This window comes from Amblyomma americanum, chromosome 7 (genome assembly GCF_052857255.1).
Source record: "Amblyomma americanum isolate KBUSLIRL-KWMA chromosome 7, ASM5285725v1, whole genome shotgun sequence".
In the NCBI taxonomy this organism is placed as follows: Eukaryota; Metazoa; Arthropoda; class Arachnida; order Ixodida; family Ixodidae; genus Amblyomma; species Amblyomma americanum.
In genome coordinates this window covers 14857131-14883480 of record NC_135503.1, presented here as the reverse complement: position 1 = coordinate 14883480, position 26350 = coordinate 14857131, and the positions used below count along the sequence as shown (strand labels likewise).

General features: G+C 45.1%; 1 protein-coding gene across 1 annotated transcript; it reads right to left on the bottom strand.

Annotated features, from left to right (window-relative positions):
* Positions 1-660: 660 nt before the first annotated feature.
* Positions 661-26068, bottom strand: LOC144098540 (uncharacterized). Its single transcript, XM_077631266.1, has 5 exons — positions 25476-26068; positions 9839-9953; positions 6793-7439; positions 3561-4501; positions 661-942 (listed from the first exon to the last, which is right to left on the bottom strand). Coding segments are annotated over exons 1-5 (1719 nt in total). The 5' UTR covers positions 25491-26068; the 3' UTR covers positions 661-941.
* Between the last annotated feature and the right edge of the window lie 282 nt (positions 26069-26350).

Here is a 26350-nt window from a genome sequence, read left to right as displayed (position 1 = left end):
TGTTGTTTGCAACTATTTTCTGCGAGCTTGTCTTCTAGAAAGCTGCTGTATTGTAATAAAACACGCGGTACAGTTTCACCGCAGGATTATACCTCCTACGAGGTTAAGCGCAAAAGCTAGCGGCTAGTTCGAGTAGGTAATTCACACGTGTGGCCTATAATACAGAATGATCTCTTGGCTGTATTTTTGGTTTGAACTAACTAAAGAATCGCTCTCAAGAGTAGGCGTCACTCGGAGCAATATTGCCATCAAGTAGCAAAGTATAGTTTTAAACGCCTGTGCTTTGAGGTTACAAATATTCTGCAGGCATACATATTTCCAGAAAGCAAAGTTTACTCTACCCTTTTATCCACACAGATGAGCAAAAAAAACGTTTGGAGCGAATTTTTTCATTCACATAGAAGAACAAATAAAACGTTTGGAGTGAATTTTTGCGGCATGTCGTGTCAGAAGAAGCGGTATTTCTTGAAACCACATGTTCTACGAGAGTCACCAAGGCCATGATTGCACCCCAAGTCGTGAACTATCCAAATAATAGGAAACTAAGCTCTGACTGTCTCGCCAATTATGTGGAAATTATTGGCACTACCTATTATTGGCAACACCCATTAGTTAAACGTGTAGTTAAGAAAAAGTGCAAGATGCACTGAATTTTATCGTTCATTTGGTTTCTGTTTTATTAATGACATTGAAAATGTACACGGCGACACATGGTAACACAGGCGAAAATGTGAACGGCACAGGTACTAAAAAACGTTCTATCTTACAGAAATACTGTACAAGGGTTTCCCGGCAACCACCCTGGCCACTGATAAACAAGTAGTTTTTTTTTCTTTTTTTTTCATTTAGTCGTCAACAGATGAGGCAGAGTGGCTTGTTGAGGCGGCGCCTGGTCACCCCATATTAGTTCTCGTTTTCCCAAGTTTTCATACTTTGGTCCATCTGAAAGCAACAGTCAAGTAGTGGTTATTTTCTGTTATTCTTCATTCGAGCGGTACGATACATGAGGAAGAAGAGACCACTTAAGTTGCAGGCTAGCAGTCCACATCACTATAAAGCAATGTCTAGACAAGATGCTTAATTTTAGCTTTAGCCTTCCTTGCTTGACACTGCATTCAAAAACCTTGTCGTACTGAGTGATCACTGTTTGGCGCTTAAATTAAGAGCACAAATATTAATTAGGGGCGAATCACTGCAGAAAAGCTCTCAACAATCTTCCGTGCTGTTACTTCCGAGTTCTAAACATTCAACTTTATCCGACGCAAAATTCTATTTGTCGTATGTAAGCCTGTTTGCCGTTGTGCCTCACGTTTTCTTAGTGCTTGAGAACTTGTTAAAGATGCTCCGCAATGCTCGCAAAGCTTAGTGAGCAGTATGTTTTCCGTTCTCCGTTCTAGTTTGTCCAGCAATCTTGGGCTGAAGTACTGAAAGTCGTGAGGCCAAGATATAGTTCTTCTTGTTCTTTATAATTTCTGCTTTCGCTTAATCCTTTCAAGGAAGCGCCAACAAAACACTGTGCTAGCAGGCTAGTTATACAGTCTCTCGGTCATTTCCGATACGCTGTCGAGTGGTATGCCTTGAGTTCATCACGAAGACGCCGATATAAGGGCAGGAAATTTTTAAACAGAGAAACTGTCACAAATTTAGGCATTGCCATTTTTCTCGGTTTTAGTGAGGACATAAAGCTGTCGTAGTGGGCACAGTATATGAATACTGTCGTAGGGAGCAGATGATTACTACAGGCCAACATCAAGACGTAGCTTGCTGTGATGCGGCTATGGGGCTGTTAATAGAGAAGACAGTTGACGCGAACAAAAAACCTAATCACATAGGAGGCTACAACAACAAGCGCAACTGAAAAGAATAGCTTGTGGTCCACAACTCTTGCGTGCTCCCGTATCGTGTTCGCTCTAAATTCTTTCAAGCTAAGAGACAACCATTCTGATCTTTTATTGAAGTATACGGCTACTTCTTAAAACGACACACTTACTTGAGCTGCCAGTCAAAGCAGCAGAGCATCTTATTAATCCAAACAAACTCGAGTAACCTTGTTTACATAGAGTAGACCACAAAATAGTCCGCAAATGTCGCATACAAAACACTCACGTCGGCGTATTCGCTTCAGAATCACTGTGCTGAATTTATTATGCTTCACGGCTATGCATTCTAACTTGACGACCAACTTTATGTGTGGTCATTTCAAGCAGAAAATTTTCATCTCAGTGCGTTAGCACCTTGCGATCTTTGACTATTCTGAAACTCCTTCCACATTTGAAATGTGTAGGCACACAGGTACGCTTCATCCAGCGAACCAACCGGAACACACTATAGCTACGGGAAACACCCTCACTCTGGAATGAATTTTTTAAAAGTACCTAACTTTTCACAGTTCAGGATTGTGCAAATTGCCGCCCCACCGTTGTAATTCTTAACACATAGCGATGCTTAATCTCAAGAATGGGCACACACTTCAACTAATTAGATTTAAAAGCAATCTGCCGACAAAGCATCGACATTACGATAGGTTCGAAAATATGTCGCTAGAAATTACGTGTTTTTCTTCTTAATTCTTCTTAAACTCACTCAATATATTCAAAATTTTGTCCGTTACATCGTTTGGCGGCATATTTGTGGCTCTTCTGGTAGGATAGTGGGCCAACTTGTCGCGGGTAATGAGAGAGAAATTTTAACCTTACCTCATCGCTTTCTTGAAATAGCGACATGCAAGCACTCGTTTCAAACCCAGTACAGCTGGAAACTAAATGTGAAAGGCGAGTCTCATCTAATGACACTCATCTTTAGCATTATCTGCGCAGCACATATTACGCATGTAGAATGCCTACAGCACGTTATTCCGAGAATCTGGGATAAAATGGACTTTTCCTCGGCCTATAATATACTTGTTACAACCTTGCGGCAAAGACTCTGCCCCTTGTCCTTTTCGAACGGAGGTGACATTGACGCGGAGCAAAGGCGGCCTGGGCAAAGTGCTACAAAGTTTAAACAAATCACTGATTAACTTCTGTTTTAACTCATTTTCGATGTGCAGGGAGGCAGATCACATGAAAACAGAAACCAACAGAAGATAATCCTGCTGTGTACCTACGCTTCCTTGCTATATGCGATCACAGCTAGAGCCAACCAAATGATGCCAAAATATTTCGTTGCTGATAGCAGTGATGCCGCTAGTGTTTCAGAGCCTTTGGTGCATCACATGGGCACTGTCATACAATGAACGAGTAATCTTTCAGTAAAATTAACCTATTTCAATTTTCTTTTTCTTTTTTGCTGGCACAACGTCATTTTGAGAGTGAAAGGTGCATTGTTTGCTGTCGAATAAGCCTGCATATGAAGAGCCAATTTGGGTAGCACTCATCATAAATTCGCAAACGAGAATACCTCCAATAAACGCAGAATGCGAAGGTAACTATACACGGCAATGTAGCCCCACCTGTCGTGGTGGACTGCTTCCTGTTGGAGCGGATTTCTCAAAAATCATATTTCCTTAAGGACATCAATAACACACAGACTCAGTACAAACGTTACATAGCGATACCTACCAATTCCATGGGATGTTGTACCGCGACGCAACAGCCTTAAGATTCTGTGGACCTCCAACCATCGACGCTGCTCGGCTCAGAAGTGCATTGTACTTTTGCAGAGCGAGCCTGTTCGCCTCGGCGAACGAGGTTCCGGAGTAGTAAGACCCCGGATGAGTGTATCTGCTGAACGCAGCCTGTTGCGGCCCGCTGTACTGCTGCTGTGGCTGCCCGGGCTTGTACTGGGCCGCGCCAACCGCTTGGTACGACGGCCCCGCCGCTCCTTGGTACGCAGCGTACGACTTGCCGCCGTCGCCAGCAGCAGGCGAGTCCGCCGCAACAATGATGGTCTGCTCTTCTCCTCCGCTGCCTCCTCCTCCTCCTCCTCCTCCTGCTCCTCCCCCGTAGCCTCCGTATGCCCTTGCAGCTGCAGCCGCCTTGAAAGCTGCGACGTTCACTCCGTACGTCGGCTGTGCCCCTGGGTAGGCGGCGACCTGGTACCCCGGCTTCTCGTATCCTCCGGGTCCAGTAGCCACACCGTAGCTTGGTCCAGCCGAGCCGCCGTAGCTTGGTCCACCAGTAGTCGTGTATCCGCGTCCCACGACAGCGCTGTAGCTGGCACCCCCTGCGCCACCACCGCCGTAGCTCGGTCCACCGTAGCCGGGAGCCGGCGCGTAGGCAGCCGCACTCGGTCCGCCGCCGTAGCCTGCCTTGGCATGTCCTCCGTCGGTCACCTCGTACGAAACCTGCTGGCCGCCGATGGCGTTGCCAGATGCGCCACCGGCCTCGCCGCTGTAGGATTTAGCCGGCGATGCCTCAACGCTGTACGTGTCCTGCACGGCGTATGGCGTGTAGCTCTTCTGAGCGACGGCTGTGGCCCCGTGTCCGCCATGTCCGCCGTGCGCGCCAGGGTGTGCGGTCACGTAGACGTGCTCTTGGCCGTCACCTCCTTGTGCGACGACCTAGAGAAGAAGCGAGGCGGAACAGGTTTTATTTTTAACTATGCCATTAGAATATAAGGGAATACCGCAACATCTTGAGGGCAAATTACAAGAAACAGCCCCGAATCCTTGCGTATTAGGACGGCAGGCTCCACATTTTTACACTTTTTGCAGAGCCGCGGCCATAATAATGCGAACCATGCTTCAGCGATCAAACCGTTCTCACTTTTATGATGCTGAAAATTAGAAAGTGCTTAGTAGATACGCTAGCAAACGCGTCTTAACCCAAAAAATTGTCCATAATTTTTTTAAGTAACGCTTGAGAAGAGATCAAACGCCGAACCGTGCTCCGCATTTTATTTTGGCCTCATCTGTACATGTATGGTAATCTATCTGCATGGTGCGTGTGAGCAGCACAGCTTGATTTCCTTTTGCAAGAAGTTTTATGAAAACTGCCGACAAAGAAACATATATGAAAGTAAAGGTAACTGCATAATGCTTGGGTAGTTTCAGCGCTTTGCGCTTCAAATTTTCATTCACCGCCTCTTTGTACTGCCTTTCGTATATTCAGTCCTCTATTCCGTATATCAATGTAAGCAACTTGCAGGATTTCATCACTAATCACCGCTCCACTTCGAAGATGTAAAAAAAAAAATCTTACAGACTTGTTAAGGACAAGATCATGAGCGCATAATTAAATTTAACTCATTTCTGTGATTTCTGATTTTTCTAAGGATAATAAAACTGCGGAAAAATTTAAGCACATTCAGTAAATCACAAAAAAATAAAAACTTGCCCAGCACCTGCCGACGCAGCATTTTGACCGCAAATATATAAGACGGCGCTACCATTAGGGATAACTTTTGGATGAAATTCTCTTTCAGCAAGCTTGACGAATCAATGAGAACTGACAGTTTGACATTATTTTCGTAGATAAGCTCGAAAAAGCGCCGCTTCTTCAATTATATTAAGAATTCGTGTAGTTCTCAAAGCAAAAATAAAAATTATTCGCCTATATTTACATTATGTATCAGAAGTAATACGCCGGACATTGAGGGGTTATTATATATATATATATATATATATATATATATATGTATATATATATATATATATATATATATATATATATATATATATATATATATATATATATATATATATATATATATATATATATATATATATATATATATATATATATATATATGATGCGAGTTAATTTCTAATCACTGACTTAAAGCAGTTAGAGAGGGACATCTCTCAGCTCGTAAGGCTCAAAGTTACATTAACGTTAGTTTGGTGCTACGGACGCGTACTGTCTAATCTAACATAAACTGAAATTAGACAGCAACAAAACTTATAATATTTATTTAATGTTAGCAATTTTTACTACATATCAATCTTTCGAAGAATTTCACCGGGATATCTTCATTCTTTTGATGAACCACATGAGCACTAACACAGGTTAAAAGACTTTGCTGATCTCACAAGAAGTTCTCATAGCTCTTTTTGGATCATCCTCACCTCACGCAGTTAGCAAACTGCGTACTGCTCTGATTCCGGCATGGTACGAAGGCGAGGAAGGATACTACTGTTGTAGACAAAAGGTCTCAGTTATCTAGATTGCACCAAAAAGTTCTTTGTAGATGCACACATGCCGCCTGTGGCAATGGACGCCAGCTAGGAAGCAGTGCTTTCGAGAAGAGAAAGCTATTTTTAATTTACCATTAAATTTAAATCGCTAACGACGATTTTAAAGACGCACACTTTACTTATGAGGCGGACTACCGCCTACCGGGATCTAGTAAAAGCAACCTTTCTGGCCATTTTCTTTTATAATTCTTGACCCTCCCTCTCACGTTCTTTTACCAGCGAAATCGCTTACGATGAAACATTTCTTGTGTCTTAGAAACAACCTGCTATTTGCGCAAACATGTTTCACGTTGAAACGAACTTAATATTAACACTAAGAAAAAATTCAGAAAGGAGAGTATAGCTATAATTAATTACTCTCGGTATGCGCACTCCGTTTGACTGGAACGCTTGCGTTCCAGCTTTCCATCCATTATAAGTTTAACGAACGTACAAGGCTCTATAATATCTCAGAAGTACCTTTTTCGTCCATTTGCTAACTGAATAACGCCTCTCCACTAACAAACAAACCACGCAGGTCGTAATTTCTATCGATTGGGAATTTGACGAGCACGCTTCCGGCTTCTAACCAGGCCTCCGAATCAGCTCTGTTCTAGCTTCTCACGTAACAAACGTTGATTGTGTCTACAACAGCAAGTTTCGGGGTCTTAATTTACCTGGTAAGCGTGTCCTTGCCCGTAAGCAGCAGCTCCACCGTATCCCTTCCCGTCACTGACCGCCTGCGTCACAGCTCCGCTGGGGTAGGCCGCCGACGGGGACTGCGCCACCTGGTAGCTCTGGTAATGCGGGCCCCCCGTCGACTGACCAGCGTACGCGACGTACGACTTGGCGTCCTCCTGTGACGCCGTGGACGGGACGGCGCTGACTGGTACGGCGTACGACTGGCCGTGGTACTGGTACGTCTTGGCGGTGCTCGGCACACCAACCTGGATTTGCTGGCTGACGCTGTAGCTCTTGGCGGCCGACAGCGCGTTCTGGTACGCGGGGGACGAGTAGCCGCGTCCACCCCGTGACCCACCAGAGTAGCCCCCGACGATGCTGTGCAGGTGCCGGCTGCCGTGGATGTGGTCCTCTGGACAGGGCTGCTCGCGGCCGTATACCACGGGGCCCGTGGTCACGCGTCCTCCGGAGAAGTGGATGGGCACCTGGGCTGCGTACGTGGGCTGTCCGGAGCTCTCGTCCGGATTGACGACGCGTATGGAGAGTAGGATGCCCTTGGCGACCTTGGGAGAGCCCAAGGTCACGTCCGCCCCCGTCACATCTCCCGGGATGGAAGCGTATGAGAGACGGGACGACTTGCTACCTGCATGTACGGGAGATTAAACACAGTGATTAATACGTTCAGCACATATACATGAAGACTGATGCTTTCGGGGGCGGCGCAAAACAACGTCGCAGCGAATGTGATAGAATTCCTATGTACCTGGCATGCCGCAAACAATGCATTGTGTTCTTTACACTGTTTGCTACCAACAACTTGAATGTTTTCACGTCGTACTTGCAGGGAAATGAAGTTCTAAAACCACGAATAGATGCCACTTAGCATAGCATTAAAATACAGTTTTTCCGTCACAATTATTTGCCTACTTATTAAACGGCTCATGCTCGGTAATACAAAGTTAGCCAATATGGGAGGATTAAAGGCAAAAAGATGTCTGATTAAAGAACTCCCAACATATGGCAAAGTTCTAGACCAGGGAGCGGTACATTCAATGATTCAACGCTCTTAACGTTGCCTGTTCTGTTGATGACATTTGTTAAACCACTAAACCGGCGTGCTTAAATCTGTTCGACGACCCAGAAAACAGAAATTAGACTGTAGTGACAGTTTACAGTAGGAAGACATCAGTGATTCTGCACTCCCTAAAACAAGATGATGCTTACGTGGAAAAAAATGACACGCTAAGAGTATTTATTGATGGCTTAGCTCTGGAAACATCATCCCGACAGGATGTCAAGGAAACCCATTGAACTCCTCAAAGAACCAACAAAGACTAGTGAACACATATGCTTACTAAGTATTGGTAAAACGCGAACATTTACGTTACGTTTGTCGGGGCAGCATTTGCAAGGAATCGGATAAAACATTTCGTCCAGGGCATGCGCTCCAGCGTCAGTAATAGATGCAATTTCTTTTCTTCTTTTTAATCTTTTTTGCAGTAATGTGCTCGGCAGAAGGCTATATGCTTTCATGTAGAGTTTTCAAAGACTAAAGCATTGCCGTGTTTGTTTTCTTTTTTTCAGGTAGTTACTCCAACTTTAACGCAATATAGAGTAATGAGAAAAAAACTGTCAGCTTCTCTAATTCCTTAAACGAAGTCTACTTTTTTAATCTCATATGGGAGCAAAAACAAAATTTACGGTGTTTAATAGTTCCTTTTCATCCTCAGTGTTAGCACACACGTCGATAACTTTTCGCAGAAATACTCGTAGTGGCGTGATTGATTAAAAGCATTTCATAGCCTGAACTCAAGGAACTTGCTGAGCTATATCTTGCTGCTAGCCTCACCAGATGCAAGGCCCGGTAAGGGAAATATAAATTTTCAGGAACCCTACAATTTGAGTTTCCCTTCCAAAGCAGGGAATACTGTAAAGGTTGTAATAAGCTCAGGAGGCCCTGTTTGTGGATTACATGTCACAATATAAAGGTTTCTTTTGCAGCACATTTACCCTGCCTCTTTGCACAGGCGATTTTTTTTGTGTACGTGAGCGTTAGTCGGTCTGCTGTGATTACATATTCCTTACCATTTCTTTACTAGGAGTCCGTAATAAATGTGCGCAGTAAGAGCTTCCTTCAAAGGTGAGTGATTAAAATGGGAGGGCCGAACTATGCAGGATGCGATGTTTTTTTTTTTTTACCGCTGGCTTTGAGAACACACTTACATGACGACGAGCAACGAAAAATGAAACAATGTCAAGGTCAAAAATGCCCCGGTATGCGCAAGCAGCGACAGACGTGTACAGCCGCGCCATCTGTCAATGGCTCGCAACCACTTTTTGTAGCCCTGAAAAAAAATTGCAGCTGCAATTTCCGTGTATCGACGCCGGGCAAATCACGACAGATATCGCTGCAACGTTTTGTTGCTTCATTTAGCTCGTTGTGGACGTCATTTTCTGTGAGTGTACCTGAACAGCGCATATTCGTTATCACTATATCGGGCCTACAATGATGTTCATGCGAGGAGTCGCCAGAAATACCCCATTTTAATTATGCCACGACTGCTGCCTCCAGAAAAGCATATGAATCACATGAACGCTGCGCCTCTTTTTTCCGCAGATCAAAATGAACCTTCCGCGCTCATTCTGAACGGCGAACATTCGAAGTTCATTTTCTTTACGAGGAAATTATGTTTACCGGCTGTCTAGAGGCAAGAAAAAGAAACTAGAACAAGTGAAAAGGAGCACTTAGGTCTTAACTTGTGCACACTGACCGTGTTTCTCGGTTCCACTCATGCAAATTATTTTTGTCCGTCGTCTTCCTCGTGTGGCAGGATTTCCTTCATTACCGAAGCAGCACTTGCAGCGATGTCGCCCAGTGAATGAATTGACTCGGTGCTGACCGGGCCGCATAGGCAGGAATTTAAAACGTATGAAACATCTACCTTCCTAGATGTAAGTCGAGTTCTTCTCGGTCAACATTAATATTCATGCTGCGTTTTTCCAGTCTTTTTCGTGACGGGCCGGGAGTCGCTATTTGCTTACCTTTATACGACCCGTACGACGAATCACCGTAACTCCCAACTGGCGTCGAGTAGCTTCGACTCGAACTTCTCGAACCAGCGGCAGCCAACGAGATATAAGCCAGGAGGGCCAGGACCTGCGAGGAAGTTGCGAAGGGTGAAAAAATGAGGACAGCAAACTGAAAACATGAATTGGCGCCAAAATTTAAAAGATACAGTCGTATATTTTTTGCTTTTTCGCCTTCTTTCTTCGTCATAGTGAAATCTCCGGAGCCGTTTTCACGTTCTTCGCGATTTCTTTCCGCAAAGCACCGGATTGAAAGGCACTGAACCGGGGATGTATTTATAGTGTCGAGCGAACTCCTGCAGGAAAAAAGGGACGTTTTAGGAGACGTATTGATAGTTCACGTACACGGATGACCGAAATGCAGTTTCCCGGATGTTCTCCCGCGTGTTAAAATATCGCTGCCCGGTAGCGCTTATGCCGGTATTCCGGCTGGATACAAGACACAAAACTGTGCCGGCTATGCATGCGTCACCCTATAGAACTTTCTAGTTCGTCTAGATGAGCCTTGACGAACCCTTCTCCCCTTGCACACTGCCGCGATAAGTTTAAGCAATGCGCCCGCGACCTGCTGTCCATGTGCGGCATCTGTGCTTTCGTTTTTCAAAAACGAAGTGTCATCAGTTCCTGAGCTGCTTGCATCCTTCTGAAGCATGTGATGTTAAAGCCTCCCTCTATTCAATAAAACAAATATATAGAAATCTCTTTGCATAACAGTTCAGCGCGTTTTGCAATGCTAGGCTCATAGAGAGGATAAATCATCATTTCCCTTTTGTACCTAGACCGACAACTTTTCATTGCACGCAGTATTTTTCTGCGTACACCTCTCAAGGATATTATGTGACTACAATGGAGCAGCGTGGTCTTCCAGCCGCTTGAAAAAATTTTGGCTGTGGTACGTCGTCAAAGCTGGCCGTCACCGCGCAAACAAAACGTCTCAATACAACCTACGGTTTTACCACAAAGATTAAGTTTTTTGGCTAAGATAACCTCATTAGGATCGAGTGCGTCATTGTTGTAAAATGTTTGTTTTTTACAGGAGCGTTTCAAACAATGCGGCTGGCTTTAGCGACGAGAAAAACTGAGATGCATGGAGTTGCGTCATCTTGTCATCAGTGATGCAATGTTGGCTTCATCGATGTTGTGACACTCTAAAGAAAGCGCTCCCTAAACAAAGGATTGGCTCCTTTTGTACGACAAGCTGATAAGATGTGGGAATTGGAAGCATAGGGATACTATTATAGTACTATGTATTTGCTGATAATATGTGACATCCTCATGAACGCATATGAAATAGACAGCACTTTTTTCTGATAACATACAAGGATGCCTGGTGTCAAAGGCGCGTGACATATTGTCGGACATCGGTATTTAAATCAGTTTTTTTCCCACGCACCGTAGATGAATAGAAAATACTGCCAAACGAAATAGTTACATTAGACGACAATAGCTTTCCAGCCGCTCTTGAAACGCATTTACAGGTACTAATTGATCTATAATTGTCCTAGGTACTATAATTCATTGACTGTTTCCATTGCCTCCTTTTCATGCACTATTACAGTTTTTTTATGTTCAGTAAACATAGCATATCTTTCAGGCAATGTTCACTACTTCCAAAGCGCATGAAAGTATTTGCAGCTTAATTGATATCGTGTATGCTTGTGTTTATATTTGTTTGCAGTGCTTTTGCAACTCTTTGTCCCCCCGTACAATAATGCCAATTTTGGCGATGCGTACGTTTTCAAATAAGTAAATATATAAAAATCGTCGCGTTGGAAGAATATTTCGGCTCCTTGGTCGACGTGCAAGCGTTTCATACTTGCCCGAAATGACTAGAGATTCAGATGTTCCTCAACACTAACAACCGTAAAGGCAATTAGTTTCTTGTGCATGTTTATGGTAGTAGAAGTGATATGTAGAATGAGATTAAAAGATAAAAGAGAAAATCTCTGTGCATCCCAACCGCGCGTTTTGTTCGGCTACTACTCGTTCATTCTTTTTTTTTCTTATCTCACAAATGATGTTCACGCGCTATATAGAATCATCAAATACACGCGTCTCTTGATGGCAACCAAAGTAACTAGAAGCTCCTTTCCTGAATTCATGGTGATGGCTCTATAAAAATTGTTTTCAAACCTACACGAACCAATGAATGCCTACATTATGGTACAGAATGACAGCCGGTAGCACCATGATAAAATTTCATTGTCGAAATTGCGAGAAATAAAAAAAAATGTGTTCAATTCTTCATTACAGACGGCCTCTCTTAGCGTTACACTTGGGATACCCCTACACCACTTCAGGCTAACAGCGGTCGAACAGCTACGATATTGTTCCTCGACTACCAAGCGTGTTAACAGCGACCGCATATATATATATATATATATATATATATATATATATATATATATATATATATATATATATATATATATATATATATATATATATATATATATATATATATATATATATATATATATATATATATATATATATATATATATATATATATATATATATATATATATATATATATATATATATATATATATATATATATATATATATATATATATATATATATATACTACGGCGCTGCTCGCTCAGGCCACTCCGTGCTGAGAGTGCAAAACCAGGCCCGGTTATCGATGGCCCCTCCAGCGAAGCATAGCCGCATCTTATTTTAGGGTGGTCGTTAGCCGTGATTAATGGCCTTACGCTGAACTGCAGAACCGTGGATGCTTTACTACAAATGCTACCTCGTCTATTTTTCGCTGCATCGTGACGCCCCATCTGATGCTCAAAGGAAGCTTTGCCGCTACCTCTAGAGCAACCCTTTGTCTTGCAGCGATGAGTAGGTGCACTGCGTGAAAAGTTGTATTCTTCAGGGATTCTTTGAGCCAATATTTTTTCAATTTCAACGTTTGTCGCTTCAAACCTCGCATCGTAATATTTAATAGCGCTACGGAGTGAACCAGTGACTACACTGTCAGATTGCCAATCGAAAACAGCTAAGCAGTGTATTGTTTCTGTTTGCGCAGTTTCATTTGAAGCTATTGCAAATATCTAACAAACAACGATAGATCGACTAGAAGTTCGTAAAAGTTGTCACAGTCCTGATACCGCTTCCGCGTTTTGTGCTCTGGACGGCGCCATAAAGTGTTTAGGAGTGTTTAGGTGCTTTGGGGCTCTCTTACTCGGTACCTTGATGTCTACTAGCGTTACAATACTGAGCAGTCATAGCAAAGATATTACTGTTCAGTATCTTAATGACTATAAATGCTACGATATTACACTGTCATAGCAAAGATACTATTGACAATCGCAACTTTGCGAAATGACCAATAAGCAAACGTCAAACTATAGCTGGAATGAATTATCAACAAGTGACAGCCAAGTATCAAACAACCAACACAAAGAAGCACAAAACAGCATACAGTAACAGGGTGGAATGCTGAATCATGTTATGTTAGTTCGGCTTTTTGTCTTTTAATGCTTGTAGCTAAACATGGCGGACTTGGTCTTTTCAAACGCCACTGGAAACTTTAAATATGAAAAAAGGCACAGAAAAATAAACAAAATCAAACTGCCTTCAAGTGACAGCTTTTTACCTTTACTGCTCTATGTTTCTGTTTGTTTCTCATTAAACTGATCTCATTGGCCGCTAACAATATGAATTGTACACCATGAGCAGCGCAGTTACGTACGGATCACTTTCTATTAACCACTTCGAAGGCCTCAGAGCACAACAGGTAAAGATATATCTCTGCAATCAGAAGCAATGAAGAGGACATATCACGTGCATACAGTAAACAAAGATTTTGTTTCTCATTGCTTTAACCATAGAAGTAACCGACAATCGAATTTATAGACACAGAGGGAGCAAAGTCAGCCGAGAATTTTTTTTTTTGCGCTCTCTTTCAACTACCTTCTGCAAAGGCTGGCCCATTTCAGGAAGTAATGTCGAAGCTTCCTGGATGCGCTTATCCTGGTGGATACAGAATTCGTATCTCGCTAAATGTGAATGTTGGAAACGCATGCTCAGTCAGAATATTTCCTCGTTCCTTTGCTTAGGAGTAAAATTTATTCTTGGCTACGTTAATATCGTACGCGTGTGATTTTAAAAGTTTGGAAGCGTATCGATGCAAGGCCCAAAAACAGCATGCGTAGAGCTCTACTGCGGATGCATCCAGTTATACTGGCTGCTTGTAGAAAGGAAAAAAAGAGGCCACCACATGTAACCATCAAGGGATTAACTTTTTCTACAATATTCCTATTTTGATCATTGAAGTAGGTTAATAATAGTTAAGTTTCACTATAATTCCAAGCTTTAACTGAGCGCTGGCACAGGACTCAGAGGTAAGCTTTATTTTTTTTTTCATTATTCTAAAGTACTGAGTAATAGAAATTTTGGCAAGAATGTACTCATACAGCACGCGTGCATGAATTCCATCTAAGGTATTTGCTATATCCCGCCAGGTGGCAGCTTTGGCTCCTGGAGACAAGGAGTGTGGTTTCCTGCTCCCAGGTTATGTGTGCTTGCACAGCAATTTCTGCCAAAGGGCAGCAGCCGAATGTTCTCTCAATAAACCCGTGTCGTTTTGGTGGAGCTGCAGAAGTTTGAAAACCAAGGCATCCTGAAACCAGTGCAATCTTTCTCTTGGGCGACCGCGATGGCCATAGTTCTTAAAAAGAACGGTGCTCTGCGCATATGGGGAGATTGTCGTCACTCCGTGAGCGCGAACGTTCGTTCCGCCTACTACCCTCTCCCTGCAGCGAATTAGTTGCTGGCTACGCTGTGTGTGTGTGTGTGTGTTTGGGGGAAGAGGGGGGGGGCAAGATTTTTACGAAAATTCACCTCACACAAGCCTGTAAACAGCTGCGCGTAGGTAACGCCACAGCGGAGGTGCTGTCTATCGCCACTATCAAGGGACTATTCAAGGCGAAACGTCTGCGTTCGTCGTTTTTGTGTCAGTCCTGATTTTCCAACAATTCGTGGATAATCTTCTAGTTGGTTTGGATGGTGTCGTCGCTTACTTGCATTATGTTCTCATCACTGGTGAAACGGAAATCGAACATTTACGGCGAGTTGTCACTGCGTTGGAGCGTCTGCAGCAGGCCGGTTTGAAAGCAAGCGAGGCCAAGCGTTTTTACGCTGTACCCGAGCGGGAGTATCAGGTGCTCTGGATCACTTCCAAGGGTGGGCAGCCTACCAGAGAGAAGGTTCGAGCTATTGTTAAAGCACTTATGTCCACTAAAGAAAATGAGTTGCAATCGTTTTTGGGATTACTTGTATCCTACGACCGGTTTATCAAGGACCGAGCGAAAATTGCGGAAAGTTTGCATCGGGTACTCGATAAATGAGTCATTTGGGAATAGGCTTTCGAACACCAGTCGGCCTTTGACAAACTGAAGGAGATGCTTACCAGCGCGCTGATTCTGCAGCACTACGAAGCGAGCAAGCCAATTTGTCTCTCATGTGACGCATCATGATACGGTGTTGAAGGAGTTCTCGCTGAGCCAGACGACTGTGGTAGAGAACTTCCAGAAGCCTCTGCGTCCCGAACTTCGGCAAAATCGGAAAGCAACTACTCGCAACTTGACAAAAAAGAACTGGCAACAGTTTTCGCTATGACCTGCAGCCACTAGTATGTCGGTGGACCGCCATATTCCAACTCTTATATCTATAATAGGACCGGACAGTCAGATTCCATCTATTCTATTTCCACGAATGCTGCGGGGGTTCCCCACACTGGGCGCTTATAATTGCAAGTTGTTGTATCGACCTGGAACGGTGCACTAAAACGCCAACGCCCCGTGTCGCCTGCCGCTGCCTAGGATTGAAGATCAGCCCACAGCAGCAGGAGACATCTTTGTCATTGAGGCAGCGCACGTAGCTCCCTTGACGGCCGCTAACATAGTGGACCTCATCAAGAGACACCCTGGGCTTGCTGTCGTCAACCGCTGTCTTCAGGACAGCGACTAACAACTCGGGTTGGACCAGATTTTGCATTGTACAAAGAGCTTAAATCTGGGCTGTAAGAGTACAAAGGATGCGTGGTCATCTTTGCTGGCCTCCGGGAAGTAAGTAGCCCTCAGATTTATTCACGCTAGTGTTCGAGAATTGAAGGGTATGAAACAAGCCGCTAACAGTCATTCTTGTGACCACGGCTTGACCAGTCCATCGAAGAGGGTATGACTGATGCCATACGTGAGAGTCTAATGCCACCAGCAATACCTATGCCAACATGGACTAGACCGCTAACTACCTGGTCAGTTCTTCACTGTGACTTTGCAGGCCCAGCTCATTGCGGTTGATGCCGCAATGAAATGGCTTAAAGTTCGCTACGTACTAACGTTAACTTCAGCCACTATGATCCAAGAGCTGCGTTCCATGTTCGCCATATTTGACATTGTGGAGATGGTCGTCAGTGAAAGCGGTCCTCAATTTACCTGGATTGAGACTGAAGAATTTATGCAGTGGAATGGCATCCTACATGTCACAAGCGCACCTTAAAATCCTGCGACCAACGAACAATCCGAGAGAATTGTCCAGGAGACGAAAGTAGCGTTGCGAAAACTTCAAGTGGGAAGCATTGCGTGTCGCCTCTTAAGCTTTCTCTTTACCCAACACTCAACCGTTCATGCCATAACTAAGCAAACTCGATCTATTCTTATGTTTTTACGTCAGCCGAAGAAGACATTAGATCTGCTCCATCCGACCAGTGTGCCGGCTGCTCAACACGAGTGTTTCCGCAGGCGTACCAACCTACATGGCAGGACAACCCGTGTTTGGCCGCAACTTCGCCGGCTCGCCGATGTGGTTGGCTACGAGCGCCACATGCGACGGCCTCAGTCTTCCGAAGCTGAAGTCGGTCCTCAGCGGGACCCGTCATTCCGCTTCTCAGATATCGCATCCTCCGAGCCTGGCAATTCCCCAGACGCCGCCGTGACTCCACCTCGTGGTACCCGAGGTGTCTGGCGATATTGCTTCCACTATACCGGTTACGGATTACATTTCATCAGTTCCGACTGCTTCCCCCAGGCGTTCGCGTGGAAGACGGCTGAGACAACCTCATTTTTATCCCAGATGACACACTACAAGGAGGAAGACGTGTTATATCCCTCCAAATGGCACCTTTGGCACCCGGCGACCCGAAGAAGTGTACTTTCCTGTTCCCGGGTTTTGTGTGCTCACAGGGAAAAGATAGCAGCCTAAACTTCTCGAAATAAACCCGTAGCGGCCTCAGGTCTGCTGATAGAACAGTATTCGTACAAAAAGCAATAATCCACGTCCACGAACCGCCATACGAACGGTAGGAACCCATGTAGGCAATTCTCAAAAGAATGACGTTTATAGGAACGTTTTTTTTTATTAAAAACTAGGTGTGTGGAAATATTCGAAACGTTCGGATATAAGTTAGAATAACTTCTTGTTCGATTCGCGGAAAGAGTCAAGTGCTTCATAAATAAATTGTTCGAAAAAATTGAATGCGATCTAAAGCTCTCGAATGTTTCCCCGCTCGTATGGCGGTGTTCATGATGCTAAAACTATACTGCTTCCAAGACAGGCCGAAGTGCCAAGGCTCAGCCAGAATCAGCAACCGCTGCCTTCATGCTTGACATGTGGCGCTAGATTGTTCGCCGTTGTTGTCAGTAGCAAAAAGTAGTTTTCTGAGTGCATGAAATGAAGGTGTTAACATGATCAAGTTAATGTACTTAGCGCTGTGTGCCTCATGGTAGAGACCACGGTTGCGCGTCTCGACAGAGCTTCAAGTCCATGAGTTCTAGCGCGGTCTCTAACTCTTCGCTGCCTCGCATGAATATTCGTTTTGTACGAATATTCGCACAATAAGCAAATAGTTAAACGAATATTCGATTCTCTTTCGATTACGTTTTTAGCTGAACTATTGTACGGGATTCGGTACCGGAGCTAGACTATTCGTACTCAATTCGGTTCCCAAAGGTATTCGCACACCCCTATTAACCCCCCTTTCAATAACACATGCCTTCGACACAGTACATACCCGTTGCACAAACGTCGTGGATGGGGTCAAAAACAATGAAACGTTTCCGTTCTTTGTGACTATATACAAAAATTCTACTCCGTCTCAGATGTTTACACAGTTCAAGACAGGCTCCAAGTCATGGCCTCAATGGTTGCCGTCATGAGGCCACAGCGCTACAAGACGCGTACAAAACATGGAAAGAACAGGACATGCGCAGTTATTTTTTGTGTTGTGTCCGAGTCTTGAAGAGCAGTAACGTTCCGCTGGTCATGGGCCATGACCAACTAAACCGATTTCCTGCTTTACAGCGGTCACGGCCACCTCACTATATAAGTGCGACGCAATTTCGCACTCTTCCGCCGATGCCACCGTGATCCGTGTGTAGCCTCCGAAACGCGTGGCTCGTGGTTGCTCCTCCAACGGACTGGGAGCGCGTCATAATAGCTTGTTGCGCCTAGAGTGACGGGCGAACCCCAACAGTGAGCCGCTGCAAGTGTTCATCAATGGTGCCACCGGGTATGAGAAGACTTTTGTCCTTCGACTGGTCATGGATGTCTACAATACGTACTACTACATGGGTGGCAATAGTGATGGGTCGAATGCCAACGAATACATTGCGTGTGCCCCCACCGGCAAAGCCGCCGTCTCACTAGGTGGACCGGCCATGCACACTGCATTAAAGCTTACCATTAAGCGGAACGGTGGTCTGAGCACAACCTGTGACCTGAACACTTTCAAGTATGCGTTCCGTAACCAGAAATGCCTCATTGAGGCATCATCAGGGAGGTCAGCATGATGCCTGCCAATATGCCCGACTGCATCGAGGAATGTTTGCGGGTAATAACCAACAACTACCTTTTGTCAGTTGGCGGCATGAATTGATCCTACGTCAGCTACGCCGGGTTAGCAAGGACACATCGGTGCGAGCGGATGAAGCGGCAGCAAAGCCGGAAAGACGTGAAGGTCCAACGATAAGTGCAGCCGAATTGGATTCAAGGCGCAGAATCTGCGAAGCGAAAGCGGGGGTGAGACAAGCGACACCATGCGGTCGACGATTTGCTGCAACATACTGTGTGATCACCCGACAATTTTATCATGCGTCCCCAGCTTTAGGCATTTTCACGTAACGAATTTGAAATGAATTTGAGAGTCAACAATATTAAACTCGACGACGGTTAATCAATGCTCGTTCTGGAATCAAGCTTAGTTTTGGTTACGGCAAGTATATCTTGCGTCTGCGCATGATTTTCGCGTATTTAAGGTTAATTTAATCGGGAAACAACTTGATCGATTAAGCTAGGTTTGCCTCTCTCTGTCATTGTACTTGTCAGAAAATTGTTCTGCTGGTGCTTACCAGTAACTTAACTCATTCAGTAAGTATTGGTGTGCCATCTGAATAAATTCCAGTGTCAAGAATATCCAGCAATAAAGCAGACACCCGACGTTAGTGCTTTGGGCTAATCGTAAACTTAATTTAATAAAGCGAAACTTTTGTTCCACCTTTAGCAAAAAAAAACATCCCTGAAACAAAATTAGATTACTTGCTTGCGCACAAGCGACACACGTGATGATGTTGAACATGTTAGTATCCGTGCTTTTAATACGGTAGCATTAGGTACTCCATAGACCAAGATGCGTCGTCGGTCATAAAATTCGCCAATTGGCTGGAAGAAAGTGATGTCACCATACCGATGTATTCCCATTGGCTGTAGGGAAGTGGCGTCACTTCTCGTAAAGGCATCAATAGCTACTCATGCTATCGTATTGCCAACACATTATGGAATTAGGTGACCGTGTGAATTTTTTTTCCACCTTTTCCCAGTGCCACTTAACAGTCCCTTCTTAGAACAACCATGGCTCTAAATCATCATCAATATAACTTCTTTTTAGCGTTAACTGTTTTCTTAGACCTTTTGACTCTTCAATTCAATACTTTTCTACTTTCCACCTCCCTTCGTTATATTTAATGCAGGAATATATTTGACGGCTAAATTTTCACCTTGTTTCTCCGCAAAATTTTTTTGCCATCCATCGGTTCACACCACGCCGAAAGGAATTGGCTTGAGCCGGATTCGCACCCACGACATTTAGGAGAAGGCTTCGGTAGTGGCAAAGCGTAGGGCTAATGCCGTTTGCACAGAATGAAGCGGAAAGCGCACGGGTCTGTTTGCCTGTCTCCAACTGGGCCACTATAACCGCCGCGTGCAGACAGAAAGAAGTTGAAATAAGTGCGAATGAAATATATTGAATGAGAAGGCGCGCGTCGCAGCAACCATCATCGCCAGAAGACGACGCTTGCTTCGAAGACAGTTTATCGAGAACAAAGAACTGCGCCATTTCCTTTCCCCCAAAAACCAATTATTATTATTATTAAGAACCATGAAACAGTGGTTACAAGCGACCAACCAGTGCTACAACAAGCAATGTGGTCGTGCAACGTCAGGAACACTTAGTACAACTAGGCGCAGCCGTCTACTTCACCTGCATATACTCCCAATACCCTATTTTCACTTTACAGGCACAGACTATACCGAATAACTTTTAAATTATCAATTTGTACCACTGTAGCGAGGTTAACAGTTAGGCTGATCTTACCGCTGATAAGGTGAGACTTGAAACGAAGCTATGCTATTTAAGTTTCTCAAATGGATAAAATCTGCGATAGCGATACCTACGGAAGGACATTTAATCCACAGATTTACAGGAAGCAAGCAAGATTAATGCACAACACCCGATTTCTCAGACATTTTAGCTCCTGCGGCGTGATTTTTTTCTGCTTTAGTTTTCAGCTGAAATGTAAATGAAGAGGATGACCTTAGCCCTTCTTTTTCCAGCTGGGTATTATTTAGTTTCCGTCAAAAAGCTACTCAACAATAAGCCGAACAATGAACTGCTATAAGTAGAACTATCACGACAGATAAAGACATAAGAAATGAGTAATAATGCATGACTCTAAACATAATAATAAGCTTTGTTATATTTACTTTCTTTAGACCACCGAATAAATAAAGCGGGTTTTAATGCTCTTAGTCAGTCAAGGTTGGTTTCTTCGCGTTATAAATTCACTCACATCCCTTCTCTAAGAGTTACACGATATCCTCGGGTCCCGCCTTCTGCTTTAAGAGCGGGGAGGAATTACAGTTTTTCCCACTAAGAAACCACTATGCTTTCTCTGAAATTGTCTCAAACAAGCGCCCTCAAGTCAAACAGCGGTGCAATTAGAGAGCAAATTAAGACATTATCCGCTCGCAACGAAACCGGCCTCGCAGACAATGGACTCTTTTGTTCCAAGCCAAGCGAGTCGCCGCGAAGCTTCGGTTACGCGGAGTATGACAAACAGCGGAGGCAGCTTACGCTCGCCCCAAAGCGTACTAGAATCTAAATAAGGTGATGCTGTCCGTCGCTTTGTATAGACAGCGTCCGGCATGCTACACAGCGGTGAAGAAGAAAGTACCAAACTATGATGCACAGAACACGCGTAATTACGTGTTTCTATCGAGCGTTCTGCAGGCTGGAGAGTTGCACAAAAACACACACTTGGCCTTACTAAATCTATGCAGTGTTGTAGAAGCAGAAACCGGCGATGCTAAAGGAAAGGTGGAGTTGACCCTAAGAGTAGCGTGACTGGCCGGCATCTTGGCTGTATAGTACCGGTAGGGTGGAAAACGACCAGCTGATTAAGCAAACTTCTTAAGCGGGAATATCTTTGCGAGTTCGCGCTCCTTGATTCAAATGACTTTGGCTCTGGTTTCCTCATGCTGCGCGGTTCTTTAGAGCCTCGGCTTAAAGAAGAGCGTGGCTCTGATTATGACGGAGACGAGTGACGAACACGAGAGAGGTCGTCTTATCGCGCCATAGCCGCCGCTGCCGAACGCAACCCTCCGCTCGGCGAAATTTGCGTTCACGCGCGTTCGCCCGCCGCCGTCTTTGGAGGCCCGTTGTCTCGCGCGCCGAGCGAACTTAGTATAGCGCTTCTCCCGGCGATTGTTTTTCCCGGCTGCTCGATTCTTTGTTCTTACTTCGGGCGGAAAAGTTTCCGGACACAAAGTCTATATTTAGGGGACAACGCACGAAGGCGCATTTGTCCGTGGAGCCTCGTGCCCTTCTTTTTGTGGGGCATTCCTTCGATTTTTTCGCTGGCACCGAGAGGACTGGGTCTTTCGAAAGCATTTTGGGAGAAACGGCCTAACGACGCCGCGGCAGGGACGGTCGCTGCGAATGCCACGTACAGAGAAAAAAAAATGTCTAAAAATCTAAGTGACGCGCTCTATACACAGCTCCGTGCTCTAGACGTCGACGCAGTTTTCGGAGCGGCTAAAACGATCGTCCTCCATCTTGGCGTTGTTGCTTTCATTTCTAATTTTTCACAGTGTTCATGACGATCTGACCGTGCTTTGTTTTTTCTCCGAACCCCAACTTTCAAATGAGCTAGTAATCGAAAAAAAAAAAAGATGATGCAAGAAATAGACTACCGCCGCTCGTCGCCAGCCGTCGTCCTTACTAATCAGCTATGGAACACTTGGATGCTCTTTATCGCTTCCTTCGAGGGCAGATCGATGGCTTGTTTTCTACCGTTGCTTCACATCAGTTTTTTCGACGCGCTGCCCTGCACGTTGGCAGGTATACTGACGAGCATTGACGGCCTGCAAAGCCAAGCTGACTGGACTGAAACGCGCATCACATATAAATCGGTTAAAAAAGGGGAGGGGGGTGCAGTCTCACGGAAACCAGAGAAGATTTTCGTTTTTTCAAGACCAGGAAGCTTCGTGTTGGAGTCTATGCCTATTCGAAACCAATCGGTTTAACAGACGCTAACTTTAGGCTCTGAGCAATGTTTGCTGCCCCGGGCTACTGTCCGTTTAAAAACCCGGCAGGTCCTATTTTTCTTTCTGTTCGGGGCCATTTTTGGCAGCTTCCTTTTGCGAACTCGAAGCGATGTCTGCACTGCTGATGGCTTCTGAACGACATGCTCGTCAAACGTGTAACCGAAACCTACTTTCCAGTTAACCGCGCACGCAATGCCCATCCACCTCGAGGCGCAATCACCGTTTTCGCTCCAAAGAACACTAAACCTGTTCTTGCAGTTCGAGCTAGGACCGCTGTGTGGTCGTTACCGAAGGGCCCGCTTGAGATACGTTATGGATATAGAAACATTGTTTACATGCCCACGTTTCACCATTGCCCTATTCACGGCGTGCCGACATTCCGAAAAGGCACGCCAGCGCATGGACCCACTTAAAATGTCTATTAGGGCCACGTTAAAGGCTCACTGCACTTAGAAATTATTGTTATTGTAAGCGAACCTTTCTTGCATAGTCCATACTCATGTTTCTTTTGAAACGAAGCGCTTTGAAAAAAATGGCAGCGCGTTTACTGTCTGGAAGAGCGTTTTGAAACGAGAACACTGACTGCGGCGGCTTTCTTTTTTTATCAGTCAGTGGTGCAGTGTCAAGGCCACCATTTTCATGGATGGTCGCCGAATACACCGCATAGAGAGGAGAGGAGTGTATTCGATTCCGTATAAACAAAACATTTCGCAGCGAAACTGGTGTCGCCACACACTCTCAGCAAACGTCTTCTAGTGAAAGGTTTACCTTTTTTTCTTTGTTTCATTTTAGCAAAGCATCCAAAGCATGGCAGCCTTTAGAAACGCTTACTCTTATATTTAAAAGGAGAAAATGTATTTCATCACAGTGCTCACAACCGGAGTGAAAGCAGCCATGTCTAAGCTATATTTGAGTTTGCTCCTACGCAGCGACAGTAAAAAGTGACCACTTGTGTAAGCGCTGGAAAGTGTTTGACATGAATTATTATTATTCGATGGTTTAGCGCCTGGTTCCGCGGAGCAGTTTAACAACTCAGAGCTTGACCTTTCGCGCAATGATAGGGCGGCAAGGCACACTTCTGTTACAAGTAGACCTCAGAGAGAATCATTCTCTTTTTGTCCCCAAAGAGCGAGATCACAGGACTGTGTTTCCCTACGTTCGCCCAATCAGAGCCAGTCATAATTTCTCTGTGGGTTCATCTTTTGCATCCGGTATGTCGGGCGGTCTTAGTGCCCTCGGATTAGTGGATAGCATTTCGCCCAGTTTGCCATTTCAGCAAGGGTCATCTCCATATGTATGCGACAGTGGTCAAACAGAGCCGCCACACAGGAGAGATCACTAGACACAATCGGGGAGGGCATCTAGCAGACGTCTCTTCAGGCATAGAGACAGGTTAAACTGAGTTGAGTTTGCGGAAGCAGTTTAACGCACTACTTTGTAATGGCACCGTAATTGCTTCACATATGAAGCTGGGATGGGGCATTGTATTGCTTAATTTCTGCCAATCTTCCCGAGCTGGTGATTATTTATTTAGTCATCTGCAATTCAAGTCAAACATCATGTGGTAAGTAGTGACATTGCATCTTATAGGAACATTTTTTTACGATCTAAATACACGAGCGGCATTCCACCTACAAAGCCGCAATATGGTTAGAGCTTCAGCCATTATAAGACGCAACCAAGCCCACTTCGCTTTTCTTTTGTTTTGTTAACATCACGTACTCATGTCAAATATTGACTCAATGACGGATTCAATCAATTTAAAAGTCACTCTTTTCTTAACGCACCACGTAATTACGAAGAGTTTTGATGTTAATTACTTCATTAGGCTTGATTTAATGACTTTACCAAAATGCAATGCGTGATCTGCACAGTGGCATTTTGGACCTGTTTTTAGACTCACTAAGGACTTTTTTTAACTGCGACAAGCGCAGAAAGGGTGATTATGTAATGGCTACCTGTTACGAAAGAAGCTTTGTAATAAATGTGCTGCTTCATCACTGATAACCAAAAGACAAAAAGAACACACAATGCATCTGGGGTGGCAACAGTCAATGTCACAAAAGAAGGGATGTTTCTTGACCCGAACAAGAAGGAATAACTGGTTTTTTCACTGTGCGATGCTGAGCAGATCAGTTCGTCTGCTGCTCTCCTGAGCATACGCATCGTTTTATTTTTCAGTTATCGCCTTGTTGAGGTACTTGTCCTACGGAAAAATAAAAGAGCTTCGGGAACTTTTGCGTGCACGTCTCTGCTACGAGTAACGTTAAGTTTCATATATAACGTATGACGCAGCTTCTCAGTGCTTATCATTTAAGGCTTTGAGAGGGTCCTAGCGATCGTTATCTTACGATGTCGAAACTTGTGTGAACACGACGTTGTCAAAAATTACAGTTCGAAACTGGACGAATGAGCACGATCGCACAGTGCCTTGTATTGAATTTTTCAAAAATGAACTTCATGACATAAGAGGTTGGCCGTTTTGCCGCGCGACCTTGACGAGTGCTGCAATTCGGTACGAATTTATCATGGCACGTTCAACCTTCCGTGGCACTTAAGGCTGCAAGACACTCTAGCGACGTTGCCACGATCCAGTACAGTTTTCCTCCTTAAAGCTTTTTGAACTCGACTAAATCCGCATGGACGAGCACTTTTTCTTCTCATTTCATCAAAGGCGCTATTCTGCGCTCGCACGCCCATTGACATGATGCGGCCGGATCTGAAAAAAAAGGGGGTAAAATCCTGCCCAAGTCTTACCTTAAGGGTGGGCATCCTGAGCTGACGGCGAGAACTTCTCCTCAGATGACCTTTCCCGAATTCAGTTCAGGCAGCGCACCCGACGAGTTCCCGAGCGCTGCCCACTCCGGAGAGGTCGAAACGATCAAAGGCGCCGAGTGCCACCACCACTGTCAACGTCGAATGTCACAGCACCGAACCGTAGTCCTCCACGCGGTCCAGCGTAGTCCAGCACAGGAGAAGATCCTCAGAGACGGAGCCACAGCTGCCAGGGTTCGCTGCTTGGAGGAGGAAGGCAGCTGATGGATCTAGCGGCCAGGCAAATCCAGGGTCCCGTCGAAGCCTCTCTTCAGGGGGCGTCCAGTCCTGGTCACCCTGGCTGCCGTCCCGCTACATCCACCACTCTCCTCAGTGAGAGTCTTGGGCGAAAGGACGATTGCGCATTTATACGGCGGCCCCCTCTCCGGTCCTTTTTTGGGGCCACCACCCGCGAGAGCATCCAATCCAGTTAGGTCCTCCCCTCGCGCCCTGCTTCGAGATGCTCCCCGGCGCACCATTCCTCGCCTCCTTCTTGTCCGCGTCCTCCTCGCCCCGGCAGCACTGCTGCTCCCAGAGAGGAACAGTGCACACGCGTGTCCGCTGTCCACGCAGGCCGGCCGGCTGGCCCGCAGTGTGGGGGAGCGAAAGGGAAGCGAGACCTTGCGCTTTCTCTGCCCTTGTTACCCTCCTCCCCCTGTGGCTGCTGCTCCTTCGGGGCCGGCTTCGCTTTCTCTTGCTCTTCCTCCGTGGGGCGCGTTGCGGGCCAGGAATTCGGCTTATGACGCAGGTAACAAAGGTGGGAGGAAGGGGTTGAGTTAAATTCATGAACCATTACTGTGCTTCACGTATAAGTACCT

Coding starts and splice junctions, on each gene's coding strand:
- LOC144098540 (XM_077631266.1), bottom strand. Junction 7,440..9,838: donor GTCGTACGGGTCGTATAAAG/GTAAGCAAATAG, acceptor CCGTACATGCAG/GTAGCAAGTCGTCCCGTCTC. Junction 4,502..6,792: donor GGCAAGGACACGCTTACCAG/GTAAATTAAGAC, acceptor CTTCTTCTCTAG/GTCGTCGCACAAGGAGGTGA.